Genomic DNA, 24,519 nt, shown 5'->3' with positions numbered 1-24,519 from the left:
CCGCCGCTGCGCGCTGTGTGCTGGAATGCGCGGCGCCTCCCGCCGCGCCGCCGCCGCCAGCAGCGCCTCCCCGCCTCGCGCGCGCCCGGCCCCGCGCGCACCGCCCCGCGCCCCGCAGCAGCCGCGCGGCCGGGCGGCCCCGCGCCGCCGGTGAGTGCGGCGGGGCCCGGCGGGGCCCGGGCCCGGGGGAAGGGGGAGCCGGGCCCGGTCGGGCCGGGCCGGGCGAGAGGCGCTGTCCAGGGCTGATCTGCGGCCGGCGGGGGCGGCCGGGCCCGGCGGGGCGGGCCGGGCCGCGGGGGGGGGGGATCAGCACCACGGCTAAGGAGCCGCGGCCGCCGCCTGCGCCGCGCCGGCCGCGGGGGCGCTCGCCGGGCCTCGCCGCCGCCGGAAGGCGATGTCGCCGCCGGGCGGGCCGGGCCGGGCCGGACGCAGCCCCAGGCCGCGGGCCCGGGCGGAGGCCCGGGGCGCCGCTCGCCCTCCCGCCGCCGGGCGCCGGGTGGGCGCGGCCGCCGTGACCTTGCCGGTACCGAGCCGCTTCCCTCACCCCGCGCCCCCGCACCGGGGCCGCTGCCCTGCCTTGCCCTGCCCGCCGCGGGTGGGGGGGGAGGAGGAGGAAGCCGAGCCCTCGCCTCGCCTCGCCTCCCGTCCCCGCGGGCCGGCGGCAGGGGGAGCGGCGGGGCGGCCGGGCCCGGCCGGGCCCCCCGGCGGCGGCGGCGGGCGGGCGGGGGGCGCCGGCGGCGGGCGGCGCGGGGAGGGCGGCTTTGTGTGGGCAGGCAGAAAATGGCCGCATGCCTGGCAGAGAGGGAGGGCGGCGGCGGGGGGCACGGCCCGGCACGGCTCCCCCGGCCGCCTCCCCCGCCTCCCGCGGCGGATGTGCGCCGAGCCGCGCGGGGCCGCGGGGGGGGCCGGTGGCCGGGCCGCCCCCCTTTTGTTGGCGGCCTTGGGCACGGTGGGGTCCCCCGGGCGGCCGGCAGCCGGGCGGGGGCCCTCGGCGGGGCCCGGCGGCCTCAGCTCCCACCCGCGGGCGCCTGCGCCGCCCCCGGTGTGTGACATGGCGGGCCTCGCGGGAGCTGGTGGGGCCCGGCGGGCCCCGTGGGAGCGGGCAGCGCTGCGACCCGGCCCGGGGACACACGTCGGCCCGGAGCCCTGCCTGGGACCAGGGACGTGGGACCCCGCTGTCGGTCCCCTCCCCGCCCGGCCTCCACAGGGTGGGATCCTGCACCCCACGTAGGGTGGAACCACACAGCCCTTTCGGGAGAGGAACGGGACCCTCACCCACCCCTCGAGGCCAAACGCGGTCTGTGGGAGCAGGGAAGCCCTCGCCCCGGGTTCTGCCACCCGCTGCCCAGTGCCTCAGCGAAGAGGTTTAATTTTCTGGTGTTACCTGGAGGGCCGCTTGGGCAGTACAAAGCAGAGGAGGCTTTTCTGCAGCTCGGGTGTTTACAGGTGTTCCTTTTCTCTTCCCACAGAACTATTGCCATGGCAACTCAAGTGCTGGGACAGTCTGGTGGGAACAGCCTCTTTCCTGGCAGTGCTAATATTGGTATGGCATTGTCCAATGACATGTATGACTTACACGACCTTTCTAAAGCTGAGCTGGCAGCTCCTCAGCTTATTATGTTGGCAAATGTGGCCCTGACGGGAGAAGTCAATGGCAACTGTTGCGATTACCTGGTTGGAGAAGAGAGGCAAATGGCAGAACTGACAACAGTGGGGGACAGCAACTTCTCAGACAGCGATGGAGAGGGTATGGAAGATACCCAGGCTGCGGAGAGTGACCGCGAGGCACCTGAAAATGTGGAATTAAGCTCGCTTGAAGTTCCTAGTGTGGAAACCCAAGGTGCAGCTGCTTGCCCCCCTCCTAAGACTCCCACTGTGGACAAAGATGTCTCATTGGAAGCACCGGGTACTCCAGAAAGCACAGAGGACAAGTGTAAGAGCTTGAAGAGCAAACCGTTTCGTTGTAAGCCTTGCCAGTACGAGGCAGAGTCTGAAGAGGAGTTTGTGCATCATATCAGGGTTCACAGTGCTAAGAAATTCTTTGTGGAAGAAAACGCAGAAAAGCAAGCCCAGGTGAAGGAGTCTGATTCTTGCACTGCAGAAGAGGTGGATTTCTCTAAGGGCCCAATCCGTTGTGATCGTTGTGGCTATAACACTAACAGATATGATCACTATCTGGCTCATTTGAAGCACCACAACAAAGCAGGGGAAAATGAGAGAGTCTATAAGTGTACCATATGCACTTATACTACCGTCAGTGAATATCACTGGAAGAAACACCTAAGAAATCATTTTCCCAGGAAAGTGTATACCTGTTCACAATGCTCCTATTTTTCAGACAGGAAGAACAATTATATTCAACATATTCGAACTCACACAGGTAAGTCTTTCATCTTTTTTGACTTAAGCGTGTTAAGAGGACTGGGAAACTGTGATGAATGAAGCAAGCCAAGAGTCTTCTATATGTAGAGTTTGTTCCACCCGATAAAGCTCTGCACTCTCTCGTCTTGGTGCTACCAGGTTGTAGCCTCACGGAAGTGGGGATTTGGTTTGAGCTCCAGTCTGCAGTCCTAGAGGACTGAGAAAGTCTATCAGTGTCAGGGGCCCAAGAGGAGAGGAGGACCATCCTCTTTAGTATTTTTAAGCTAATTTTTTGAAGAGGGCATGACAAAGCATGCTTGTGATGATTGTCAGGGTCTACAACACGAAAGCCTGATGTGCTGTAAAAACAAGCAGGTTGACAAAAGGTGCCTAAATCACATAGGTAGTTTTGAAAATAGTACCTTCAGACTGAGCTGAAACTCGAATAAGCGGTAATTACAGAGAAGAAAGAACTGATACACACATGCGAAGGAGCCCTCCAGCATCTGCAAAACCAGAATAAGAGTTGTATTCCCAGTGAATTAATTCCTCTTAACGTACAGGGGCCTCGTTTTTTCTAAGGTCTGCATCACTGCAGTAGCCAGAAGTAGACACGTACTTCTGTGGGCCTGTAGGAAGCCCTCGAGGGAGTCTCTGGCCTGATTTCCTGTCTTCTCTGGTTTGTAATCTCGAGGAAAAGCATGAGGCCCCTTTCTACTCTGGTTTATTCCAAGTGGGATCGGAGGACCTTCAGTGTTGCTGCCATCCTGTGAGCTGGGGCTGCAGGTGATTTAGGAAAAGCCTTGCACATGGGGAATCCTGTAGCCAAACTTGAGGCTCCTTTCTAGCCCGGGGCCAAAATGGGCAAGGGGATGTTTTAGCTGCCTCGCCTCTTCGGGGAGCAAGATGCAAGTTGCTTTGCCTCCTGATCCCTTTTGTGGAAGTGGGAGGGCAGTTCAGACCTTTCTTGCAGCTTCTAAGAAGCTTTTATTTCCACCTTGTCGAGGCTTTCTGAGGAGAGGGCAGACTTGCTAACCATCTTCGAGTGTGCTGACCTGACTTGGTTCCCCTTTATTGTAAGCTGCACTGGCTGAGCAAAACACTGGGGAATTTCTCCTTTGAAGTTACGTTTTGTCACAGCAGTGACATGAATGGTTTGGAGACTTCAGTTCAGTTCTCTGCAGCTGTCTGGAGGGGGAGGGCTGGACTCGGGTGGCCTCGGGGCTGGGCTTGAGCTCAAGTGTGCAGAAGTTTGTGTTGGTCTGCTTGCTTTAGTATCTGCTTTGACGGGTTTGGGAAGGTCTACTGGGATGTTTAGTACGTTAAGGCATATTCTTCTCTTAACAAGAGCTGCGTGCTGTTGTTTAGAGGATACCATAAGTTTAAAAATCGGTCCCGTCTAAATATTTTTTTCCTAAACAAGTAAACAAAGGTTATTCTGAGAGGTGTTAGGAAAATTGTGTGGTTTATCCTCCAGTTTGTTTTCTTTGTGTATTGTGGGAGATATAACAGGAAAGCGACCAGGTAAAAATGACAAAATAATAGGAGAAAAACTAAATAAATCATCCGGGGAATTCATGGCCAAATGTGAGCCCATGCTGTGGTGCCTGTCTGTTTTACATTTGTCTCGACTTTAAATTCATCCCTGCTTGTGTTTGTACATGACATTAGGTCCCCCCTCTGATCTCTGAAAGCTCTTGTTGGGTTTTACAGGAGCTGACGATGAAAGAATGTTTGCTGAGGAAGTGCTTTGTTATCACTGCATTTGACCAATTTACCAGTGAACTGTATTAAAAAAAAATCAAGCATGTTAAACTATGTAGGATATTGTCCAGTTCCTCTTTTCTCCTTTAGAAATAGTAGTGCAATCAAGGTTTCTGGTTCTTTGGTTTGCCATGTCTTTTCATTATTTTAATTAAGCTGAAATGAGTGATTATGATTTCAGCATTTTTTTAGTCTACCTTGGTAGTTGTTCTTTGCTAGCTATTAAATAAAATGTTAAGATCTTTCAGCCAGTTCTCACTTGATAAAAATCTTTCAAATATTTTAGTAGACTCATTTAGGAATGTGCCTTGTTTCCAGTAACATTGATTTTGAAGGGGAGAGTGTTAAAGCTAAAGGAAGAGTATTAGAAGAATGAATAAGCTACTGGCAGGTATACAGCAAGCTAAAAGTTTCTGCTGGTATTAATGTGTAATCGATTACCCACAAACCAGAATACATGCACCCCCCCCCCCCACCCAAACAAACACCCCCTGCTCTCCCCCCCCCAAAAAAAAATCAGAAAAAACACCCACAGATATTTTATAGTCAAACTTATTTGCAGACTGTTACTCATATTGAATTTAATAAAAACTGTCTGAATAATACTAAAATACCTTTGGATTATAATTTTCATTTAAAACTTAAAAAAAAAAATTGTTGGAAAAAAGATGAGAGGGATACATGCATACTTCATTTTCTTCCTATTTTATGGGTTCAGAATATAAGAAAAAAGTTGGAATTGTTTGTTTCTTTAGTTTTCTGATTGCGAATAGGTTAAATAATTTTGGATAGATACTTTTCTCTCTCTCCTATTCTTTGTACTTCACCTGCCTTTTTCTGTGTGAGAAAGTGCCTCCTTGCAGATAATTGGATTCTGCTGTGTTTGAGCCATCCGGTTTTCTGAAACACTGACTCTGTAGAGAGTGCAGTTTCACAGGATCAAATGCTCTGCTGCTGGAGAAAGGCAGTCTCAGTTTTCTCCCCGTATCCTGATTCAGCTCACAAAAATGGCAGTAAAACACTCCTTTCCTCTTCCCCAGGTTGGTTTTCTGCTGGTTAGTGGACTGAATCGACTTACTAAGGCCGCATACAAGTGCCAGAGCACATGGCCAGGAGCAGGGCAGGGGGCTGGCTGTGTGCTGGTACCTTGCATGGTGGGAGGAATGCCTATCTTCTGCATGGTTGGGGACCACGGGAATGTCGACAGAAGTTCTCTGCTTGCCTGTTGCTTGCATCCGTGCTGGAAAGCAGGTGTCCATGAACCCACCCTGCACTGGAAGATACCTTGCAGCTTCTGACAGTGCTTGTGTGGCAGGCTGCTGACAAATACGGGGTCCCTTGGGTAGAGGGGTGGTTTAAAAACCCTGGAGATGGTCTTAAGCTTGTCAGCTGGGAAAGCTGTGTCTGGAAGAGCCTGTCTGCTGCCCAGGAGAGGGTGGTTGGAGATGTTCAGGGCTGTCCCTTCCTCTGCTGATGGGGCAGAGAGGACCCTTTGTGTCAGTGACCGATCTACCTGGACTTGTTTGTGATCATTAGATGTGTTAGACCAAGTTTTGACTTGATTTATGCCATCAACTATTCACACTGCCGATCCTGGAACTGTACTATGTGCAAGACAGTGCAACATTGTTCTCAGTTTCTTCCATTTTACTTGTTAGAAGCAATTTCTAGAAGACTTAATTGAAAATTATCTGCAGAGCTATATAAATAAGACATCTGCTTCAGGCAGTCCCAGTGTTCAGTGCCTAGCTTTGGGCTATCTTTTTTTGTTTGTTTGGGGTTTTTTTTGTTATTTTGATTTTCATAGGGGATCTTTCTTTCTTGCCACTGTGTTGGAAGTTTGGAAGCAATTTCATTTCAAGCAGATAGAACTTTTAATAACACTACAAGAAAAGCTTTATGGAGAGATGATCTTAAACTCATTCATTGCTGTTGGTGTGCCTGTTCATTTGCATGGAGTTAAGTGCCTGCTTAAGCTTTTGCTAGATCAGGGCTTATTCTTTAATTGTCTTGTGGAGAGGGTTTTTTTGGTGGCTTGTTTGCATATAATGAGCCTGTAAAATTACAATAAAAATCCTTTGGGGAGTAGCATTTTATAAAACAGCCCTTGCAATGTAGTCAGGCATTTAATTCTCAAGTGCCAGTAACACATTTTAAATTAGTTGCATTCATCATACTTTAAATCTGGTAGGTTTTGTTGCTGTGCCCTGTGTAAAATACCTGAAAGAAAGCCTTTTACACATTCCTAATGCTGTAGGTAACTTTAAAGATATGAAATTTCAGGTAATGGGAAGAAGACATGACTGAATATTCCAGGACCTTTGGCCACATGCTTTCAGTTTGTAAGGAGTCATTTAAAAACAAAACCATTTCTTTATAACAAAAGGCCTACCCCTCCCTTGTACATGACTTAATCTTATTGTGTGTATTGCACCAGTCTCCTACCTTGTTTTAAACTGGAAAGGGAGGGGGGGTATGGTTGTTAGGGTGAATTTACCTTTAAACTGCTGATCTAATCAAGAACAATAGTCTAAATGTTTGATGGGAGGAAGAAATGTGGGATTAGTCTGCATCACAAAGACCACTTCAACTGCTGTTTTGGCAAAGGCCTGCAGTGGAGCCTCACGTCGAATACTGGCAGATGAAGGTCTTTGCTGCTGCAGATAAAGCTATGCCTCTGAAAGTGAACAAATAGCCTGTATCCAGGGCTTTTGCTGATGTCCAGGTCTGTGATTTGGAGAACACATTGGTTGGATGCTTCAACTGATGTAGCAAAATGCTGTAGTGTAACTCTGACCATGACTTGAAGAAATATTATGACTAACTTACTTTTCCCTTCCCAATTTCACTCCCATCTTCTGTTGGAGGTATCCACCCTAGACTAAAAAGTGTTTCTGCAACTTGAAGTGGAGACAATGCAGCCTAGATCTCTCGGCTGTGCTACCAGTTCAGGGAAAACACCCCGGTACTTATCTGGACCTGCCTAACAGATGTTAATTCTAAAACTGTCTGCCTTTATTTGGGGCTTGTCTTCACTTGAAAAGGATTTTCCAGTATTGTTGTACTGATAGTTACACAAGCTAACTGTCCCTCGTGGAGAACTAATTTATGACAGGTTAGTTTCCATTAGTTCTCCAGAAACAATAACTCTGCAGGCAGAGGGATTTGAGCCTTCAAAATAAATGTTGCTGCTATGCTTGACCTTTTGCTAGCAGCGTAATTTCACTGAGCGAAGCATCATGCTTTTCCACACTCCAAGCTAGTTTCACTCTGCCCCTAAAACTTTGGAAGTAGAGACCCAGTCTCTGTCTGTGCTTGTGTTCTGGCAAGTGCAGGTCTGCACTGAATGGATGGTTGCTCCCCATCTTAATCCAGATTAAACACGGAGTTTTCAGGTAAGGTGTTATGTGAAGCAAGAACATACCTGGTGTCTTACAGGGTCTGTACCTTTTGTGCATCTATTGAGCGCTGGGAGAAAATACTGTAGGAAAGACAGCTCTGGTGGCTTAGGGCTTCCTAAAGGTGGCTGTCCTCATCACTTTTTGCCTGAGGTTAGCATTTGACCCCAGATAGACATGAGGATGTGCCCCTTTCAGATTCTGCCCCTTCACTACCCTCATTCATAAGGCAAGACGTTGCACTGATCCAGCTCGGTCATATGCTTCTCACTGTGGCCCTTTGCTGAGAGGTAATGTGCCCTCAAATACAACTTGAGGATCACATGTACATCTTGGTAACCAAGTTTGGGAATCGGCTGTGTTTCAGTAACTAATTTGCTGTTTGTTTTTGCAGGAGAGCGACCCTATCAATGTGCTATGTGTCCTTATTCCAGCTCTCAGAAGACCCATTTAACCAGGCATATGCGCACCCACTCAGGTTGGTAAGGGGCGGCAGCACCATGACTCAGGAAAAGGGGGGTGGTTCACAGAATCGCAGCATGGTTGAAGTTGGAAGGGACTTCTGCAGGTCATCTGGTTCAGCCCCCCCGCTCAAGCAGGGCCACCTAGAGCAGGCTGCCCAGTTTTGTGTGAGATGTCATCTCATCCTGTATGGCCTGAGCTTTAGCTCCTGTTTTAACAGGGAAGGTTGTCTTTACCTGCTAAGGAAATGCTGAGTGTCATTAATAAAAATGTCAACAGAAGAATATATTTTTTTCTTTCCCTTTTACTCTCCAGGGTGTATTTGAGGTCCATAGGCCTGCTCTGGTAGCCCTAGTAATCCAGTAGCAAACACAACATTGTGGTGATATAGGAGCAGATTCTTGTCTTCTGTCTGCTGTCATAACTCAGTTCAAATCAATGAAACTGGGAAAATTTTGAGCAGCTGAGAGTCTCCCCCATGATGTCTGTGATCTCATCTCACCCAGGGCTTCTGAGGGAACCATTAGTTTTTGCATAGTATTACAGAAAGATGCAAATTGCTTATGGCAAGGAGAAATGGAGGAGGAAAGAGCAAACTCGGAGGGTGTTCACAAGTGACTCGGTCTTGTGGCACTAAAAGCCAAAATGGCAATTTTAACTGGCCTTTGTTTCCCATCACTGGTCACAAGCTGTGGTGTTACAATCACCTGCTCTTTCTCTTACAAATCTCTTTTTGAATGAAATAGTAGCATTTTTTGTGAGTTGTAACAGCATAGGTATGCTAGACACAAGCACGGTTGTCCTTTGTGGCCCTCACAGGGGAGCTTGGGTAGGTCTCAGCCTGTGCATTTGATTTGCTAATACCTGAATTGACCAGACTTAGGTGAATTCCTAATCCTAGCAAACAGTCGTGAAAGTCTCCCGAGCACTAATTGTTTCGATTTCAATAGATGAGGCTTTTAATTGAAACCAGAAGGCAGGCAATTTTAACTGTTGTGGATGGGGGGGGTTGGACCTGTTAAAAATAGCCAGCTTTAAAATGACCCATTTAAAATAGCCAGTATTTTGGTTTGAGAATTTTGTGAATGAAGTATTCTGCTTCCAGAAACAAAAATAATTTTTGGCTGAACCTCTGGGCTAAATGTGAATTTGCAAATGGTTTGGTCAATACTGAGCCTGGAAACTATTTCATGAACATCTTGTTCTCCCCTTGTCTGTGCAAAGAAGTCTCAAATCCGAAGGATATGAGAAGTGGGATCTGCCCTGGGCCCTTGACTCGAAGGTCTGGGAGGGAGGGCGTGAGCTGTGCTGACAGATGTGGGAGTGCACATGGGACTCTTGCTATCAGGGGTGCTTTATTAATAGCTCTCATAACTTCTGCTACATGTCTTGCCACATTGCCCAGGCAGCTGAACCTTTTCTGTGGCAATTTCTGGACTCCTGCAGCTCACAGGCTGGCCTTTTAAGGCAAACTGGTGCTGGAGCTTTCTTCAAATGTCAGACAGTGAACGGCAGTGGTGTAGAGCCTACAGTAGCTGTATTCTTAGCCTTCTTGTTACATGTCCTTTCCACTTGTGCAATAAACCCCCTGGATTTAGTAGAGGTGATGGACACAAACTCTTCATGTACAACCTTTGAGTTACTCTGTTGCAGCTACCTCTGAGCAATTAGAACAGCTTCTTCATGTGTATGTAAGAGAGAGGCTGTTCTTGTCCTCACTCTGTGTAACATGGAACTGTTCCTTGAAGTGTAGGTGATAAAGGTCCATATGTGTGAGAAGAATGAGCAGTGAAGCACATCACGCTTAAACTTGTGGAAAATGTCATCAGGAAGTAGGGGGGAAAAAGGAAGGAGAGAAGATAGGCTGAAGATGATAAGGAATCAAAGTAACCCTTCTTTAACTAATAAAGAGATGCTGCAGGCAGACATGAAATGATTTAGACTCTCAACCAAGTGTCCTCATCCTTCCTGCCAGAGAAGCAGCACAGCCTTTCACAGAGTTTGTGAGGGCGTTGCAAGATCAGCCATGTGGCTAACACGCAAGCAGACACCACACAGTGACTTCATCTTTTGCTGCAGGCTGCTCTGGTCTCCTCAGTCATGCTGCAGAGGAGCAGCATGAGTATGGGCAGTGTTGGGGCAGAGGGTTGCAGGAGTGGGAGAAGTACTATTGTATCGTGAGCAGAAGGGGCTAAACTGGATTTTCAACATACTTGGGAAGTGGCATGCGTTAGTTCTGTAGGTCAGTTCTGAGATGCTGGTTCAGAGCTCAGGAGCATCCCAAATTCCTCAGCTGAATTTGCACATGCACAGATGTTCTCAAAGTATTTCTGGACTTGAGTTGTTGTTCTAGAAGTGTTTTTCCTGTTTGCTTTGATGTGTAAATGGAAAGCCACTTCTGCAGCGGCATGCACTAAGCAGAACGTTTCAGGAACACTTCTGCAAGAGTCATTGCAAAACTAAATTCGGATTTCAGTAGTAACATGATGGCTTTGGACTGCATATGGTTGCCTTGCCGAGAGTAAGCCTGCAGCAGTCATGTGTTTTGAGACACCGTAGCAGTGAACTGAATTATCAGAGGGAAAGATCATCTGAGCAGTGTGTCCCTCTCACATGCTTTGGGTTTTGCTAGCTTCTTTTCCCTCATTTCCTTTTCAATGCAAACATGAAGTATGCTAAATCTGTGTAAAGTTGGACTTTTTTGAAACGTTTGTGTGAAACTGCTATTCATCAAATGTTACATTTCCATTTTTCTACAATGCATTCAATGGACCAGTTGGGTATGGATTCCATTTGCTAATATTACTGTAGAGAGATCTCTGCCGGTATGTATGCATAGCCAGAACCTGTGACGTTGTTACTGCTTGTTTGGTTTTGGATCCCCTTCTTCCCAACCCTTGCCCCTTCTCTCTTTTTTGTATTTTGTTCTTGGTGTCTTGTGAATGTGTTTGTGATTTGTGGATTTCTTATGTTGACTTTACTTAATTTTAAAGGCGCATGGACAATTTTTTTTTTCTTTTTGAGTTTCATATTTCTGTATCTGTATTAGTGGGAAGTGATTTCCCCCACCCCCCACCCCCTGTGCTTAATAATCACCATCATTCCCTTCCACCCTTCCTTTCTTAGGTGAGAAGCCATTCAAATGTGATCAGTGCAGCTACGTGGCCTCAAACCAGCATGAAGTAACTCGTCACGCAAGGCAGGTTCACAATGGGCCGAAGCCTCTGACTTGCCCACACTGTGACTACAAAACAGCTGACCGCAGCAATTTCAAAAAGCACGTTGAGCTCCACGTCAATCCGCGGCAGTTTCTCTGTCCTGTTTGTGATTACGCAGCTTCTAAAAAATGTAACCTGCAGTATCACATCAAATCCAGGCACCCCGATTGTTCTGACATCACCATGGATGTTTCAAAGGTGAAGCTACGGACTAAAAAGAGTGAAGCTGACTTTTCCGAGGGCATTACTGACAAAGCAGAGAAGGAACAAACAAAAGGGGATTCAGCTGCAAAGAAAACTGAGAAAATTGTGAAAGTGGAGAAAAAAGATAATTTGGCAAAAGAAAAGAAGCCGACGAGCAATGTTTCTGCAGGCCAAGTGACAACCAGAAGTCGGAAATCGGCTTCAGAAAACAAGGAGGTGGATATTAAAACTGAGAAAAATACAGAGAAAACATGTAAAACAAAGAAGATCAAAAGAAAGGCAGAGTCTGAAGGAACTTCCTCAAAGCAAGAGCCTGCAAATGATACCTCAGTAGCAGTAACAAAAAAGAAAAAGAAAGTGGAAACTAAACCCAGAGACTGCCAGGAAGCTCAAAAAAGTGATGTACCAGAGGAGGAGCCTAAAAAGCAAAATTCTTGCCTTAAGAAAAACAGAAAAAAGAAAGCTCTGAAAAATAAGCACAGTAAGAAAAATAGTAAACTCGATCAGGAGAAGATCGAGGATGAGGAGGTGCCGGATGAGTGTCCTATGACAGAAGAGGATGAATGCCTGAAGCCTGACATCGAGGGCAGCAACCAGGGGGAGCAAGATCCCACTGACACAGTGGCATCAAGTGATGATGGTGGCCATGCTCTCAAGGGGGAGAGCACTGATCCCAAAGGAAGCTGCATACGAGACCCAGGGCAGCTTTGTCTGCCAGCTCAGGATGCAAACACAGAAGCTGAGGTAGAGGACCAAGAAATGCCTGCTGCAGCGGAAGAGAGCAAAGACACTGTTGGTGAAAAAGAGGAGAGAAAGGCGGACAGAGGGCAAGACACTTGCCCTGAGGAATCTTCCCATGCAGTGTCTTCTGAAAAAAGCTTGGATGTGCCCATGGATGTGGTGCCAGATCTGGCGCCTGAGAAGGAGCCAGAGGAACCCTGCGTGGCAGAAAATGTGAGTAACTCCGACCCAATGGACCTGACTAAGACGTGCCTGCCAGCAACAGAGCCAACAGGAGATGCCGTGCCGGCACCTGCATCCCCAGAAGGGTGTACGCAAAGCCCTAAAGTTGCTCTGGCCTTATCATCTCCGGATAACACAGCGGTGAATGAATCTCAGGAAATGGATGAGGATGAGGGCATCCACAGCCACGAAGGCAGCGACATAAGTGACAACATATCAGAAGGAAGTGATGACTCGGGGTTAAATGGCGCTCGCTCCGTACAAGAGGAAACAAGTCCAAAGACGTCACAAGGAGCTGCAGACACCACAGTGGCCAGGGAGAACTATGTGTGCATTTTCTGTGACCGCTCATTTAAAAAGGAAGGTGAATACAGCAAGCACCTCAATCGCCACTTAGTTAATGTGTATTATCTTGAGAAGGCAACAAAAGGGCAGGAGTAGAAGTAGCTGTGGTTTCAGAAGTCTTCTTTTGTAAGATCTTATACAGCTTATGTACAGATATTGTAGATTTTTTTTTTAAGCACGGTTTGCTTTAGTGTCTGCATTGGTTTATTTTTTGGGTTTTTTTAAGTTGAAAATATTTTTTGACAACTTTTTGTGTAATGGTGAACTCATTAACTATTGGATCCCTTCATTAGAGAAGGCAGGTAGGGTGTATGAGGTGGTGTCCTGTAAAGTCAGTGTAAGCTTCTAGTCTATTAGCTTATGCAATTCTTCTATAAATTGAGTTTTAGGAACAAGACTGTAGCTAACAATACACAAGTTGGATGTTTATAGAGCCATTGGCATTAGTTGCTTTTTGTTCTAGCAGCCAACTCTTCTCTCTCCCCTCTTCCCCCCCCCCCTTTTTTTTTTTTTGTTCTTCTCGATGTGTCTTGATGTTCAAAGTGTTAAACTACTTGATAGTTTTTCTACCAGGAAGATAGCTTCTATTACATAAAAGAGCACTTTGTAAAAGAGATCAGAGTTGGCTAGTGAGGAACATAACTGTTCAAGATAATTATAATTGTGAACGTACATTTCAGATCCCCTAAGCATGAATGGTGAGCCAAAATATGGGAGTAGTCCTTCCAACTTTTGATTGGAGAACCTCTGTCTTGATTAATATCTTAATGACTATGATATGTAATTGGCTTTGTTGTGGGGGAGCAAGTTTGTTATTTTTAATTTCTGCTTTTTTTTAATTGTGCTTTAAGGGCTTAAAATATTGCACATTGTTTTTGATTTTTACCTATGCAGTTTAATCCTTTAGGAATAGCGCTTGTGCAGTACATGTACACTTTATATATGCATGTTTGGTTTTGTTTGTGTAAGGTTTTTTTATTATTTGGAAACGTTCAGATTCGTTGCTTACCATTGGACGGTTTTCTATGACAGTTTTCTGTGATGATCTTTACTGCAGATTTTTCTTGTTTTCCTGGGGTATTATTAGTTGTGCATGAAGTTGCTGAAATTATGAAGTGCTTGGCTATATATTTTTGACCGGCTTTAACATTGTATAGTTCTTGAGCAAAAGGATATCAATGCAATTTCAAAACACTATTTTACAGGATTTGTTTCATCATGGTAATGCCACTTCTGATATTTTGAATACACATACAGAGTAATAAATTCTAATTTATGATTTGGGATCACCAGACGGGAAAATACTCTCAGTGGAAATGGTCTGCAGATTCTGCAAGTCCAGATTATTTTTTTTCCCCCTTGTCTTTTCATTTCTGTGGTGAACAGCAGTCAAACTTAATGAGCTTAAAAAAAAGTAAAATAGTAGGACTGATAGAAGTATGGTTCATCAAAATCTAACATCTCACACACCAAAAAATACAAATAAAGATAAATCAACTGGTAAGCAACAAACCTGGCATTAAAAACTGTAGGAATTCCTGCTCCTTATTCATTCAAGCTGCATTTAATAAAATCATCCTGCTTCCATGCAGAGAGAAACACGTAAGTGATCAGATTGTTATCTCAGGTCTACATGCAAGAAATGTCATAGCAGGAGTTTTTAATTCTAAACAGATTTAATTTCTGGCACACACGAACACAAGAGAGATCGCATGCTTGCTGCTTGTAAGCCAACTGGTGGCAAAATGTAAACAAAATGCAAACCAGCAGGGAAAAAGCAAAACCCTCCAGTCCCATCTGCACACTCTTCTGGCTGTGATTAGCCGCCTTGCCAGTGGGAGCAGTCAAGGGCAGGTTCTCTGGTTATCTGCTCCAAAGAAGCAACTTTGGAGGCAGGTGTTATTTGGAGAGTGGAGTTGAGGAGTTCAGACAGTGTTTGTCAGAGCACTTCATGGCAAATACTCTCAAGGTAAGCTCTGGAATAAACCCTATTCTTCCCCTCCAAACAAACCCACTGCTTTGAATGAATAGAGAGCAACAATGCTACATTGCTTCTGCTTCTGGGAGAGATTGGTGATAGGAGGCCAAAGATTTGAGAGGGAAGGCATCCCTCATGGCAGAAATAAATTGTATAATGTATAGTGAGTTTTTGTTTGCTTAGATAGTACTCAATCCTTACCTTGGCTGCGACAATCATTGTCAACTGAAGATCAAGTTGCAACTATATTTATGTTAAACATTAAGAAAATAAACCTAGTTGAATTGTTTTCCTAAACAACCAATTGTAATACTTAGATGTATTTTTTTTCTTTCATAATAGTGTTTTCTTTATATATAAATGTTGCCACCATTTGTGAGCGATGTGAGCAGATGCTGGGCATTCCAGTACTGTGTAGAGGTTTTATAGCTCCCTTCATATCCTTGCAAAGAGCCTTTGCCATTTTGTGAGAGACTTCAAGGACTTTAGCTATGTTCAAATAAACTTGTGGACTGGCCTGCTAATTTTTCTGGTTTGTTCTTAAATGAAAATAATGGTGTTGACTGACTTGAAATCTCCCTCTATGAGATAAAAACAAAGATGTCGTTCTCTGAGATACTCTGCTGCACATTTCTGGGAAGTGGTCAAGGTTTCAGTGCTTGATCTGACAAGAACTCTTTGAAGACGACAGTGGGCTCCTGTTCGGCAGTGTTTCTTACCACGAGATTAGAAACTGAAAACAAATTATTAACATATTAAGAAGAAAAGTTGATTCTATCTGAGACCCATCAACAATGTCCTGAAATACCTAATATTGGTGCAGAACTGTGTTGGATTTCTCTGCTTGGTTAAGACCGAGGTCTGGGAGTGTGTTATGGTAAAGCAGCAAGGATGTAATGCATTATGTGTACCTAAAATGTTAGACATTGCTAATATTGAGTATTTGAGGGGGGGTGCAGGTCAGGTAACCCACCGTACCTGGTGGTTGTACATTGCTGTATCTCCCTTTAAACAATGTCTTTTTTTTTTTTTTTGTATGTGTCTTTTTTTCAATATTCTTAAATTATTTTGTGTTGTTTTTGCCAATGCTAGAATTTTTGTGTTTCTTGGCAATAATACCTGTACGAGTGTTCAACCTCCGATGCATGGTTGGAAGGATTAGCACAATGATACCCCTACGCTGCCAGCCCTCGTTGAGCAACGTGGCATTTTGAGCTTTTGCTGTACGAATCTATACGCTCAAAGTAACTGCCCTGAGAAATGGGGGCTACCTACAAGTGGGTAGCTAAGCATTAATAACGCGTGGTATTGTAATTGCTATTTCTGGATTTTGATGATCTAGGCTGGAACTTTAGTCATTTAAAGAAGAAGAATGTTTTAACAACTGACAGGCCAGTTAAAGATGTGGTAATATGTCATTGATTTCAGCAGATTTAATTGATTTCACAATTTAATGTAGCTAAAAGGTATTAAATCAAATTCAGGAGTTTTCTTGACTGTCAGTTGTGTAGATAAGTGGCGTGCATACGATATTAACAGAATCCAAATAGCTAAAACGGAATTGTTTTACGTGTACATATATTTCCCCCCCCTCTAAATTACACTAGCTAACAAACTTTTGTAAGCTGGCATGGAAACATGTTTATGATGTTTAGTTGCACCATGTTTGATGCTTTTACAGTGCAATACTTGTATTCTCTGAATTAAACCAAAGGTAATTTTTTTTCATGCTCTCTCTACTGTAGTGCATGACAGTCTTTTCTACGTTTGTAATAGATGTAAAACAAGCCAGATCATACATCCTGTTTTTATCTAAAACATGTATAAGAAGTCTTTTGTCCAAAATGTAGTATAAACTAAATTGCATTATATTAACCCTTACAAGTGTATTTTCCTAAGCATAGTTATGATTAAATAAACTTTATTAAGTAACATGCAGCTTCTATCTCCCACTTATTAACGACTGTGAAAGCCGCTTGTAACGCAAGGCAGGAGCGGTGCGAGCATCGTCGTCAGACAGAGCTTTTCACGACTTCAAGGCAGCACGGTCTGGGGGAGCCAGTAACTGGACGCCGTGTACGTGTACGCTGCGGACAGGGACAACGGCTCCAGGAATAGCTGCTGCTTCCATTTCACCCCATTGAATTTGTTTCCCTGCCTGCTTCAGTCGGGGCAGGGCACAGGGTGGGAGATGCACGCATGCAGACGAGGTTCAGCCTTAACGCTGGACCTGTTTGTGACTTGGCAGGACAGCCCCGGTGGGCATGAAAGGCACGTTCCCTGCCACGTGAGAAGAAAGGCAACTTGATGGAAGCTGCAGAATTTAAATTTGAGTTTCAGAGGTAATGCAGGTGGCAGTTGTTCCTCCTGCATTCCCAAAGGGTTTCTGGTGCTGTCTCATTTGAGGAATTAGCAGTAGATTTATAAAAATGAGGGGTCACCCATCATCCCTATGGCTGTGATACCTTCCATATAGATACTGAAAATGTCTTGAGAGCTGCAGAGCCCGGTATAGCCTGCAAGGGTGACTTTTCATTTCTCTGCCAGCCTGGCTCTTTGAAAACCTCAGCTGGATTAGAGCATTATGCTAACCTGCCTTCTGGGGCTTGGTCATTCTTGCCTCCTACTAACGCAGAACAATTCCTATCATCTGCCAAGGAATCAAGTCAAATGATGTTTGATGAACTTGTGGGTATAGTTGTATATGCAGCTGCTGCAGCTTTGCACAATTTGGGATGTTCCTAGAAGCATAAGCAGTGAGCTTTTGTTTTCTCTGATTAAATATTTTCTCATAAACGATGCCCCCCCAGAGTCATCTTAGTCTGTCAATGAGAATTTGGGCTTCTGAGCCATGCAGTTAGTAGTCAAGCAGCAAAGAGCAGGGTGTGCCGCTGCGGTGGGACATAGCCTTGGAGGGCTGCAGCGTGGCAGGGGCTGTCATCACCTGGGTAAGGGGCAGGTTTTGGTTTGCTCCCCTCAAAGTCTTGTAGATGGCGTGTATGCAGTTTATGGTAAAGCCGGGATAAGGACAGGGAGCAGGAGCGGTACCCGAGCCTGCCCATGGGCTGCAGGGGAGATGCTCTGAGAGCGTGGCAGAGGCGGCAGGGTGCGGGTACTCGTGTGCCTCTTCGCCGCACTGTGTGAGTTAATGATTTCAAACTGGATCGATAGAGGAGGCCCTGCCCTTTGTACCACCAGCTAGTGCTGCCCCTCACTGCCCCCGTCCCCAGGAAGGTGCTCTGGGGACAAGCTAGCTGGAACCAGAGAACATAAGTGGGTTGGCAACCTGAGAAACCATTTTCCCTTAAAATTGCAGTCAGGTCATGCTTATCTTTGACTAGCTGCTTGCACCTTGGCAGAAAACCTGATAGAAAACATGCTTAGAAGAAGCTGCTTTATGCTGTGTTGGTTTTCTGCAGAACTGGGTAGCCGAGCACAAGTGCGTGGCTCTGCGGTACATTGCAGGGCAGCGGGAGCTCCTGCCCACACACCAAGATGTCCAAAAGGTGAGTTAGCTCAAGTAGGGGATGGCTTAGCTTCCTGCTGGCTCGCATGGGGACAGAGCAAGCTCATGTCTTAATTCAGCTGCCTTATTTGGGCTTTGCTGATCATAGAATCATAGAATGGTTTGGGTTGGAAGGGACCTCAAAGATGATCTAGTTCCAACCCCCCTGCCATGGGCAGGGACACCTTCCACTAGACCACGTTGCCCAAAGCCCCATCCAACCTGGTCTTAAACACTTCCAGGGATGGGGCAGCCACAGCTTCGCTGGGCAACCTGGTCCAGTGCCTCACCACTCTAACAGTAAAGAATTTCTTTCTAACATCTAATCTAAATCGACCCTCCTTCAGCTTGAACCCATTACCCCTTGTCCTGTCACTACACTCCCTCATAAACAGTCCCTCACCAGCTTTCCTGTAGGCCCCTTCAGGTACTGGTAAGCCACAGTTAGATCTCCCCGGAGCCTTCTCTTCTCCAGGCTGAACAATCCCAACTCTCTCAGCCTGTCCTCATAGGAGAGGTGCTCCAGCCCTCTGATCAGCTTTGTGGCCCTCCTCTGGACTCGCTCCAACAGCTCCATGTCTCTCCTGTACTGGGGCCCCCAGAGCTGGACACAGTGCTCCAGGTGGGGTCTCACAAGAGCAGAGCAGAGGGGCAGGATCACCTCCCTCGACCTGCTGGTCACACCGCTTTTGATGCAGCCCAGGCCACGGTTGGCTTTCTGGGCTGCAAGTGCACACTGCCGGCTCATGTTGAGCTTCTCATCAATCAATATCCCCAAGTCCTTCTCCTCGGGGCTGCTCTCAATCCATTCCTTGCCCAGCCTATAGCTGTGCTTGGGATTGCGCCGACCCACGTGCAGGATGCTCTGAAGGAGCCAAAATGCTAGGTTCCTGGTTTTGGTTTGGGGGTTGGGTTTTGTTTGTTTGTTTTTAAAGCTTATCTGTTGTCATGGCTTTACCCCAGCCAGCAGCTGAGCCCCATGCAGCCGCTCGCTTACTCCCCCCCCCGCACAGTGGGATGGGGGAGAGAATCAGAACAGTAAACGTGAGAAAACTCGTGGGTTGAGATAAAGGCAGTTTAATAGGTAAAGCAAAAGCCACGCACACAAGCAAAGCAAAGCAAGGAATTCATTCCCCACTTCCCATGGGCAGGCAGGTGTTCAGCCATCCCCAGGAAAGCAGGGCTCCATCACGCTTACAGTTACTTGGGTAGACAAACACCATCACTCCAAATGCCGCCACCCCCCTTCCTTCCTGTTCCCCCCAACTTTGTATGCTGAGCACGACGTCATATGGTATGGAATATCCCTTTGGCCACTTGGGGTCAGCTGTCCCGGCTGTGTCCCCTCACAGCTTCTTGTGCACCCCCAGCCTGGTGCAGGGCGGTGTGAGAAGCAGAAAAGGCCTTGACACTGTGTGAACACAGTTCAGCAACAAAAACATCTCTATATAACAAAAACATCTCTATATTACCAACACTGTTTTCAGCACAAATCCAAACCACAGCCCCCCATGCTAGCTACTATGAAGAAAATGAGCTCTATCATCTCAGCTGAAACCAGGACAGCCATGCTGACACAAGTGGCTTTACCTCATTCATGTACAGTATAAGCTATACATAGGAAAAGGTAATTCTAGAAGGGCAAAACCCTTCCCTTGGCCAGGTTGTATTTTTAAGCTGGGTAAATTGAGTTCCCTGCCTCTCCCTCCTCTGCTGGAAGCACCAGACCTGCAGCAAGGCAATGTCGTGGCAGTGCTCTGACTGCCTGGGGCTCAACCCAACTGGCTGAACCTGGCCCTGGCCCAAAGGCTGGTCGAAGGAGCCATTCTCGGTCTCCTTTAGCCTTGTATAGGTCAGAGCACTCAAACTGCCATCATCTGCAGCACAGGCCGTGCTGGAGGTGAGAGGACAGGTGGGGTTTGTGGCTGGGTTTGTTTCCATCACAAACAGATGAAGGAGAGTTGAGGGAAAAAGTTGAGTGGGAAGATGGTGACCAGTCCCTCAGTGGGGATGGCAGCAACAGGGACATCAGCAGCGCCCTGGGTGGTTACAAAGCAGCAGGACCACCTCCCGAGTGCTGGCGCAGGTGCGTGCCACCTTAAGCAGGGACTCAGAGGGTGAAACTGCCAAGGGGCAGTCATTTTTAAGTGGAGGTTTCAGGAGCACACGCTTGCAGCAAAGCACGCACTTGCGCAACGCACCTAACACACATCTGCGGCATTGCAGGCGTGCGCCCCACGCTCGCAGCGTAGCACACACTCCCCAGGTAACACATGGGCAGCACAGCACACGTTCGCCTGCCCTCTGATCTGGCCTTGCTGTTTGCTCTCTGTTCAGCATCCCTGAGCCCCACAATCATGGAAGAAAACCAAAAAGAAGGCTGAGCCCCTTTCCCATCGCTGTGCTGGGGGTCTTGGTTTTAATAAAGGGCAGATATGCTGCTTTAGTCCTTCCAAAAGGCACTAAGCCCTGGGCCTGCTCAGAGCTGGCCAGGATAACCCCGATGGTGGTTTGGCGCTGCCTGGTGAGGCTGGACTGGGGACCCGAGGCACAGAATAACTCAAAGATGTGGCCACAGTCACATCGTGGCACCCAATATGTGGCCTGGGACATTACCACCAACTCATCCTCAACAGCAGCCGGTCAGGAATTGCCCCTGGTGTTTCGGGATGCTGCCAGCTGACCTGCGTGGACGCAACTCTCCTCTGCCACCGGAGGAACCACCGGGACGGGTCAATGCACCGCCAGGGCACGGACCCACCATCAAGTTTCTGCTCCAGCACCAGTCATGTTGGGCAACCCCCAGCAGTTTAGCTACAAGATCAGTGAAGACAGTTACTGGTGAGGGGAGTTCATGGGCAATTTCAAGCTGTGAATCACAGGAAAATCAACAGGAAGCAGATGCTTGAAACTTCTGGTCCATTGGGCTCCCGGCCCAATGCACCTCTCCCCACACTACAGGCTATTTCGGGAGTGTTAACAGTGGGCAAAATTTCAAACTTTACATGAGACTTGTTCTGCTCTTGCCATGAAAAGCAGCGGCCATTTTCCTAGGCTGGGAGCCCCCTGCCATGAGCAGCTCCGAAAAGGGAATAGCCACTGGGCAGGGAAAGGAAGCCTTTTTTTTTTTTTTCGGGTGAGCTGGCACCCCATCAGATGCATGCCAAAGCAAACCAACCCATGGGCTCCCAGCTGCGGCGACACGTCCCTGCTCACAGGGCGGTGGGGAGATGCAGCCCTCCTTTGCCCGGCCCAGTTCTGCACAACACACCACCCTGCTCCAACCCAGCTCCGCACTTTTCTGGGAAGTCGAGGAGCAACCCCATCCCGGTACACAAACACCCATGGGTGCTGCAACCCCCTCACTGGCTCCAAGGCACTGCCAGCCAGCTTTAGCTCTTACACATTCGAATCTGTCCTTCTGCAGGATTTTACCTGTATTTTAACGACCCCATTCAAAGCCGTGAGCTGGTTTTGTGTGCAGTTCTCAGCAAACTGAGTGGTTCTGCTGAATACTCTCTTCTGGAGCAGCTATAAGTGATTGCACCCTGCTAGCGCACCCAGGGACACCCATGAAAAGCAGACATTCCCAGGGGCTTGGACCTTCCCAGCATCTCCTTATGCCTCATTTTTGTGCACAGACTCAAACCACCTTTTCTTTTGGCTCCTGTGCTAAGATGAATTTAGCCATTGTCCACAGGCATGGTAAAAATTGTCTTACCTTTCAGGCTGTCTGGTATAAACCTGACACAAACCCTCCCTTTGAGAAGCGTTTCTGAGCAGGTCTTCAGCTCCGGTTTAATTCAGCCCTGGGATCTCATAAAAGGCATGTCTATGCTTTCATTGAGGCACTAATTGCTTCCACATTACAACCTCCTGCATGCCAAGGTTTAGCATCTCTCAGGAGCACCCATTTTTGTTCCCGGCTGGGGCTGTTGCTGGCTGGCTGCTGCTCTTGTGGCACAGTGCAGCTTTTGCAAGAGCCCTTACACACCTGCAAACACCCAGGCCCTGCGCTGCCCCAGCTCACCGCTTGCCCGTCTGGGTTGGACACCACAGGACACTGGGCACAGGAGGCATGCACGCCCCCACGTTGGCAGCAAACCTTTTCTCCTGGGCTCATCTCCGGCAGCCCCTGAACCCATGCGCAGCCCACCCGTCCTTGTGAAAAGGCTTTTTCTTCCCCCCAAACCAGGGGACCTGCTACACCAAACACTTGCTTTGGCTGCAATTTTTCACATCCAACCCCTGGGCTGAAGACCACCGCTGTACCAGAGGCAGGTCTTCCAGCTACTCTGCATGCAGAGCCTTTTGCCTTTCAATGTCATGTCTTTCCCAGCCGTACAGTGGCGGAGGAATGTTGCGAGGGATGCCTGGTTTGGATTTGGCAAGCTAGTTTGAACAGACGGCAGCCAGACCCTTTTCCCATCTCCCACTTTAGCTGGGAGCACTGTGTCTTTTTCCATGCCTGCTTTCCTAGCACCGCTTTACATAACCCCCCCAAACAAGGAGCTGCAAGCAGAAAATAGTGCTTTCTGCTGTTTTTCCCCACACCCCTGTTAAATCAAGTGTGTTACCAGCACGAGACAGGCTCTCCTCGAGGCACAAAATGTTGCGTATCATCTGTGTGATCTGTAAGTGAAAACTGATGCTGTGGTCAGCTCTGGCTGGAAACGTCATTGCAGGCAGCAAGATGGGGCTAGTGCTGGGTTTCTGCAGACTGGCCCTCTAGAGCTGTCTAAACATAGCTGCAGTGCAGGATGGTGAAGAGGCGTCTTTAAGCACCATCCAGACTAAAGCAACTTCTCCAGCCCAGGCTGCACACCCACAAAGCAGCACATAGAGACAGTGGTGGGAGGGAGAACCCAAATAATGTGCTGCTGGGCTTATCCCAGGCCCATCACGGGAGTGATCAGCCCATCCAAGGCCCGTTGCACAAGCCTAGAGCTGCACAGGAGCACAATGACAGACAGGAACCCAACTGAAGGACTCCTGAGGCATGAACGCCCTGTCTGGGTCCCTTTCAGGGCTGTGTTTGCAGAGCCATCAGCCCCTCTGTCGAGAAGCAAAACCCATCACCGTAAGTCTTTAGCTTGGGGAGGTCCCATCAGTGTTTATGAACACCTGAAGGGAGGGTGCATAGAGGACAGAGCCAGGCTCTTTCCAGTTGTGCCCAGTGACAGGACCAGAGGCAATGGGCACAACCTGAAACACAGGAGATTCCCTCTGAACATCAGGAAACACTTTTTTTATTGTGAGGGTGACCAAGCACTGTCACAGGTTGCCCAGGGAGGTTTTCCATCCATGGAGATATGGTCAAGCTGGACAGCAGGTGAAGCAGCCTAGGACAAAAGGAGCGTGGGGGTCTGTAAGGGCCAGCTCAGGGTGTCAGAACACCTGGGACCAGGGGAGGCCTGGCCAGCTGTGTCTGTGAGTGAGACTGCCTGTACCAGTAACTGGAGCGGGGCTGCAGCCTCAGGGGCTTGCATCTCAAAGCTGGTGAAGGGTGTAGAGAGCAGGTCTCGTGAGGAACGGCTGAGGGAACTGGGGTTGTTTAGCCTGGAGAAAAGGAGGCTGAGGGGAGACCTTATCACTTTCTACAGCTACTTAAAAGGAGGTTGTAGCCAGGTGGGTGTTGGTCTCTTTTCCCAAGTAACAAGCAATAGGACAAGAGGAAATGGCCTCAAGTTGCATCAGGGGAAGTTTAGATTGGATGTCAGGAAAAATTTCTTCATTGAAAGGGTTGTCAATCACTGGACCAGGCTGCCCAGGGAAATGGTTGAGTCACCATCCCTGGAGGTATTTAAAAGATGTGTAGATGCGGTGCTTAGGGACATGGTTTTGTGCTGCACTTGGCAGTGCTAGGTTAATGGCTGGACTCAATGATCTTAAGGGTCTTTTCCAACAAAAACAATCCTATGATCTACAGGTGCCAGCAACTGAGAGAATAGCAACCAGGAACCAGCACTTACTGGGAAGACTGAGTGTCTAAGCCCAGCAGCTGGAAGGATCCAACATGTACACATGTCCATGAATGTATACAGGTCCTTGGTGCTATGTTCATGTAAGTGCTGTGTGTCTGTCTGATCCATGTGTATGTATGTGAGCTCTGCACCTACTGGGAATACATCTTCAGCATCACTAGTGGCTGGACCTGGCAGGATGGAGCTGCAGCAGCCACACCTCTCTTCAGCTGTCAGACTTGGCATGATACATTTTCCTCTACCACCGGCCTTCCTGCTGGAGCTTTTGCATAGTTAGCGTGATGCTTATGCCCACACAAGAGTGCATCATCAGCAATTTGAAAAGGATACAAAAGAG

The 24,519-nt window shown here is 47.9% G+C and overlaps 1 protein-coding gene across 2 annotated transcripts; it reads left to right on the top strand.

The window, feature by feature from the left end:
* On the top strand, window positions 1-16,631 carry REST (RE1 silencing transcription factor). 2 transcript variants are annotated; one of them, XM_075751633.1, is made up of 4 exons: window positions 1-150; window positions 1,470-2,380; window positions 7,918-8,001; window positions 11,112-16,631. In XM_075751633.1, the coding sequence occupies exons 1-4, from the start codon at window positions 26-28 to the stop codon at window positions 12,809-12,811; spliced, it is 2,820 nt and encodes a 939-aa protein (XP_075607748.1). In that variant the 5' UTR covers window positions 1-25; the 3' UTR covers window positions 12,812-16,631. The 2 variants fall into 2 exon arrangements, with proteins under 2 accessions (XP_075607748.1, XP_075607749.1); XM_075751634.1 differs by lacking the exon at window positions 1-150 and adding an exon at window positions 371-523.
* The last annotated feature ends 7,888 nt before the right edge of the window (window positions 16,632-24,519 follow it).

Source organism: Balearica regulorum, chromosome 4 (assembly GCF_011004875.1).
Source record: "Balearica regulorum gibbericeps isolate bBalReg1 chromosome 4, bBalReg1.pri, whole genome shotgun sequence".
In the NCBI taxonomy this organism is placed as follows: Eukaryota; Metazoa; Chordata; class Aves; order Gruiformes; family Gruidae; genus Balearica; species Balearica regulorum.
The sequence above is the reverse complement of the archived record's forward strand: the minus strand, read 5'-3'. Positions and strand labels throughout refer to the sequence as shown.

Coding starts and splice junctions, on each gene's coding strand:
- REST (XM_075751633.1), top strand. CDS start 26: ATGCGCGGCGCCTCCCGCCGCGCCGCCGCCGCCAGCAGCGCCTCCCCG. Junction 151..1,469: donor CGGGCGGCCCCGCGCCGCCG/GTGAGTGCGGCG, acceptor CTCTTCCCACAG/AACTATTGCCATGGCAACTC. Junction 8,002..11,111: donor GCATATGCGCACCCACTCAG/GTTGGTAAGGGG, acceptor TTCCTTTCTTAG/GTGAGAAGCCATTCAAATGT.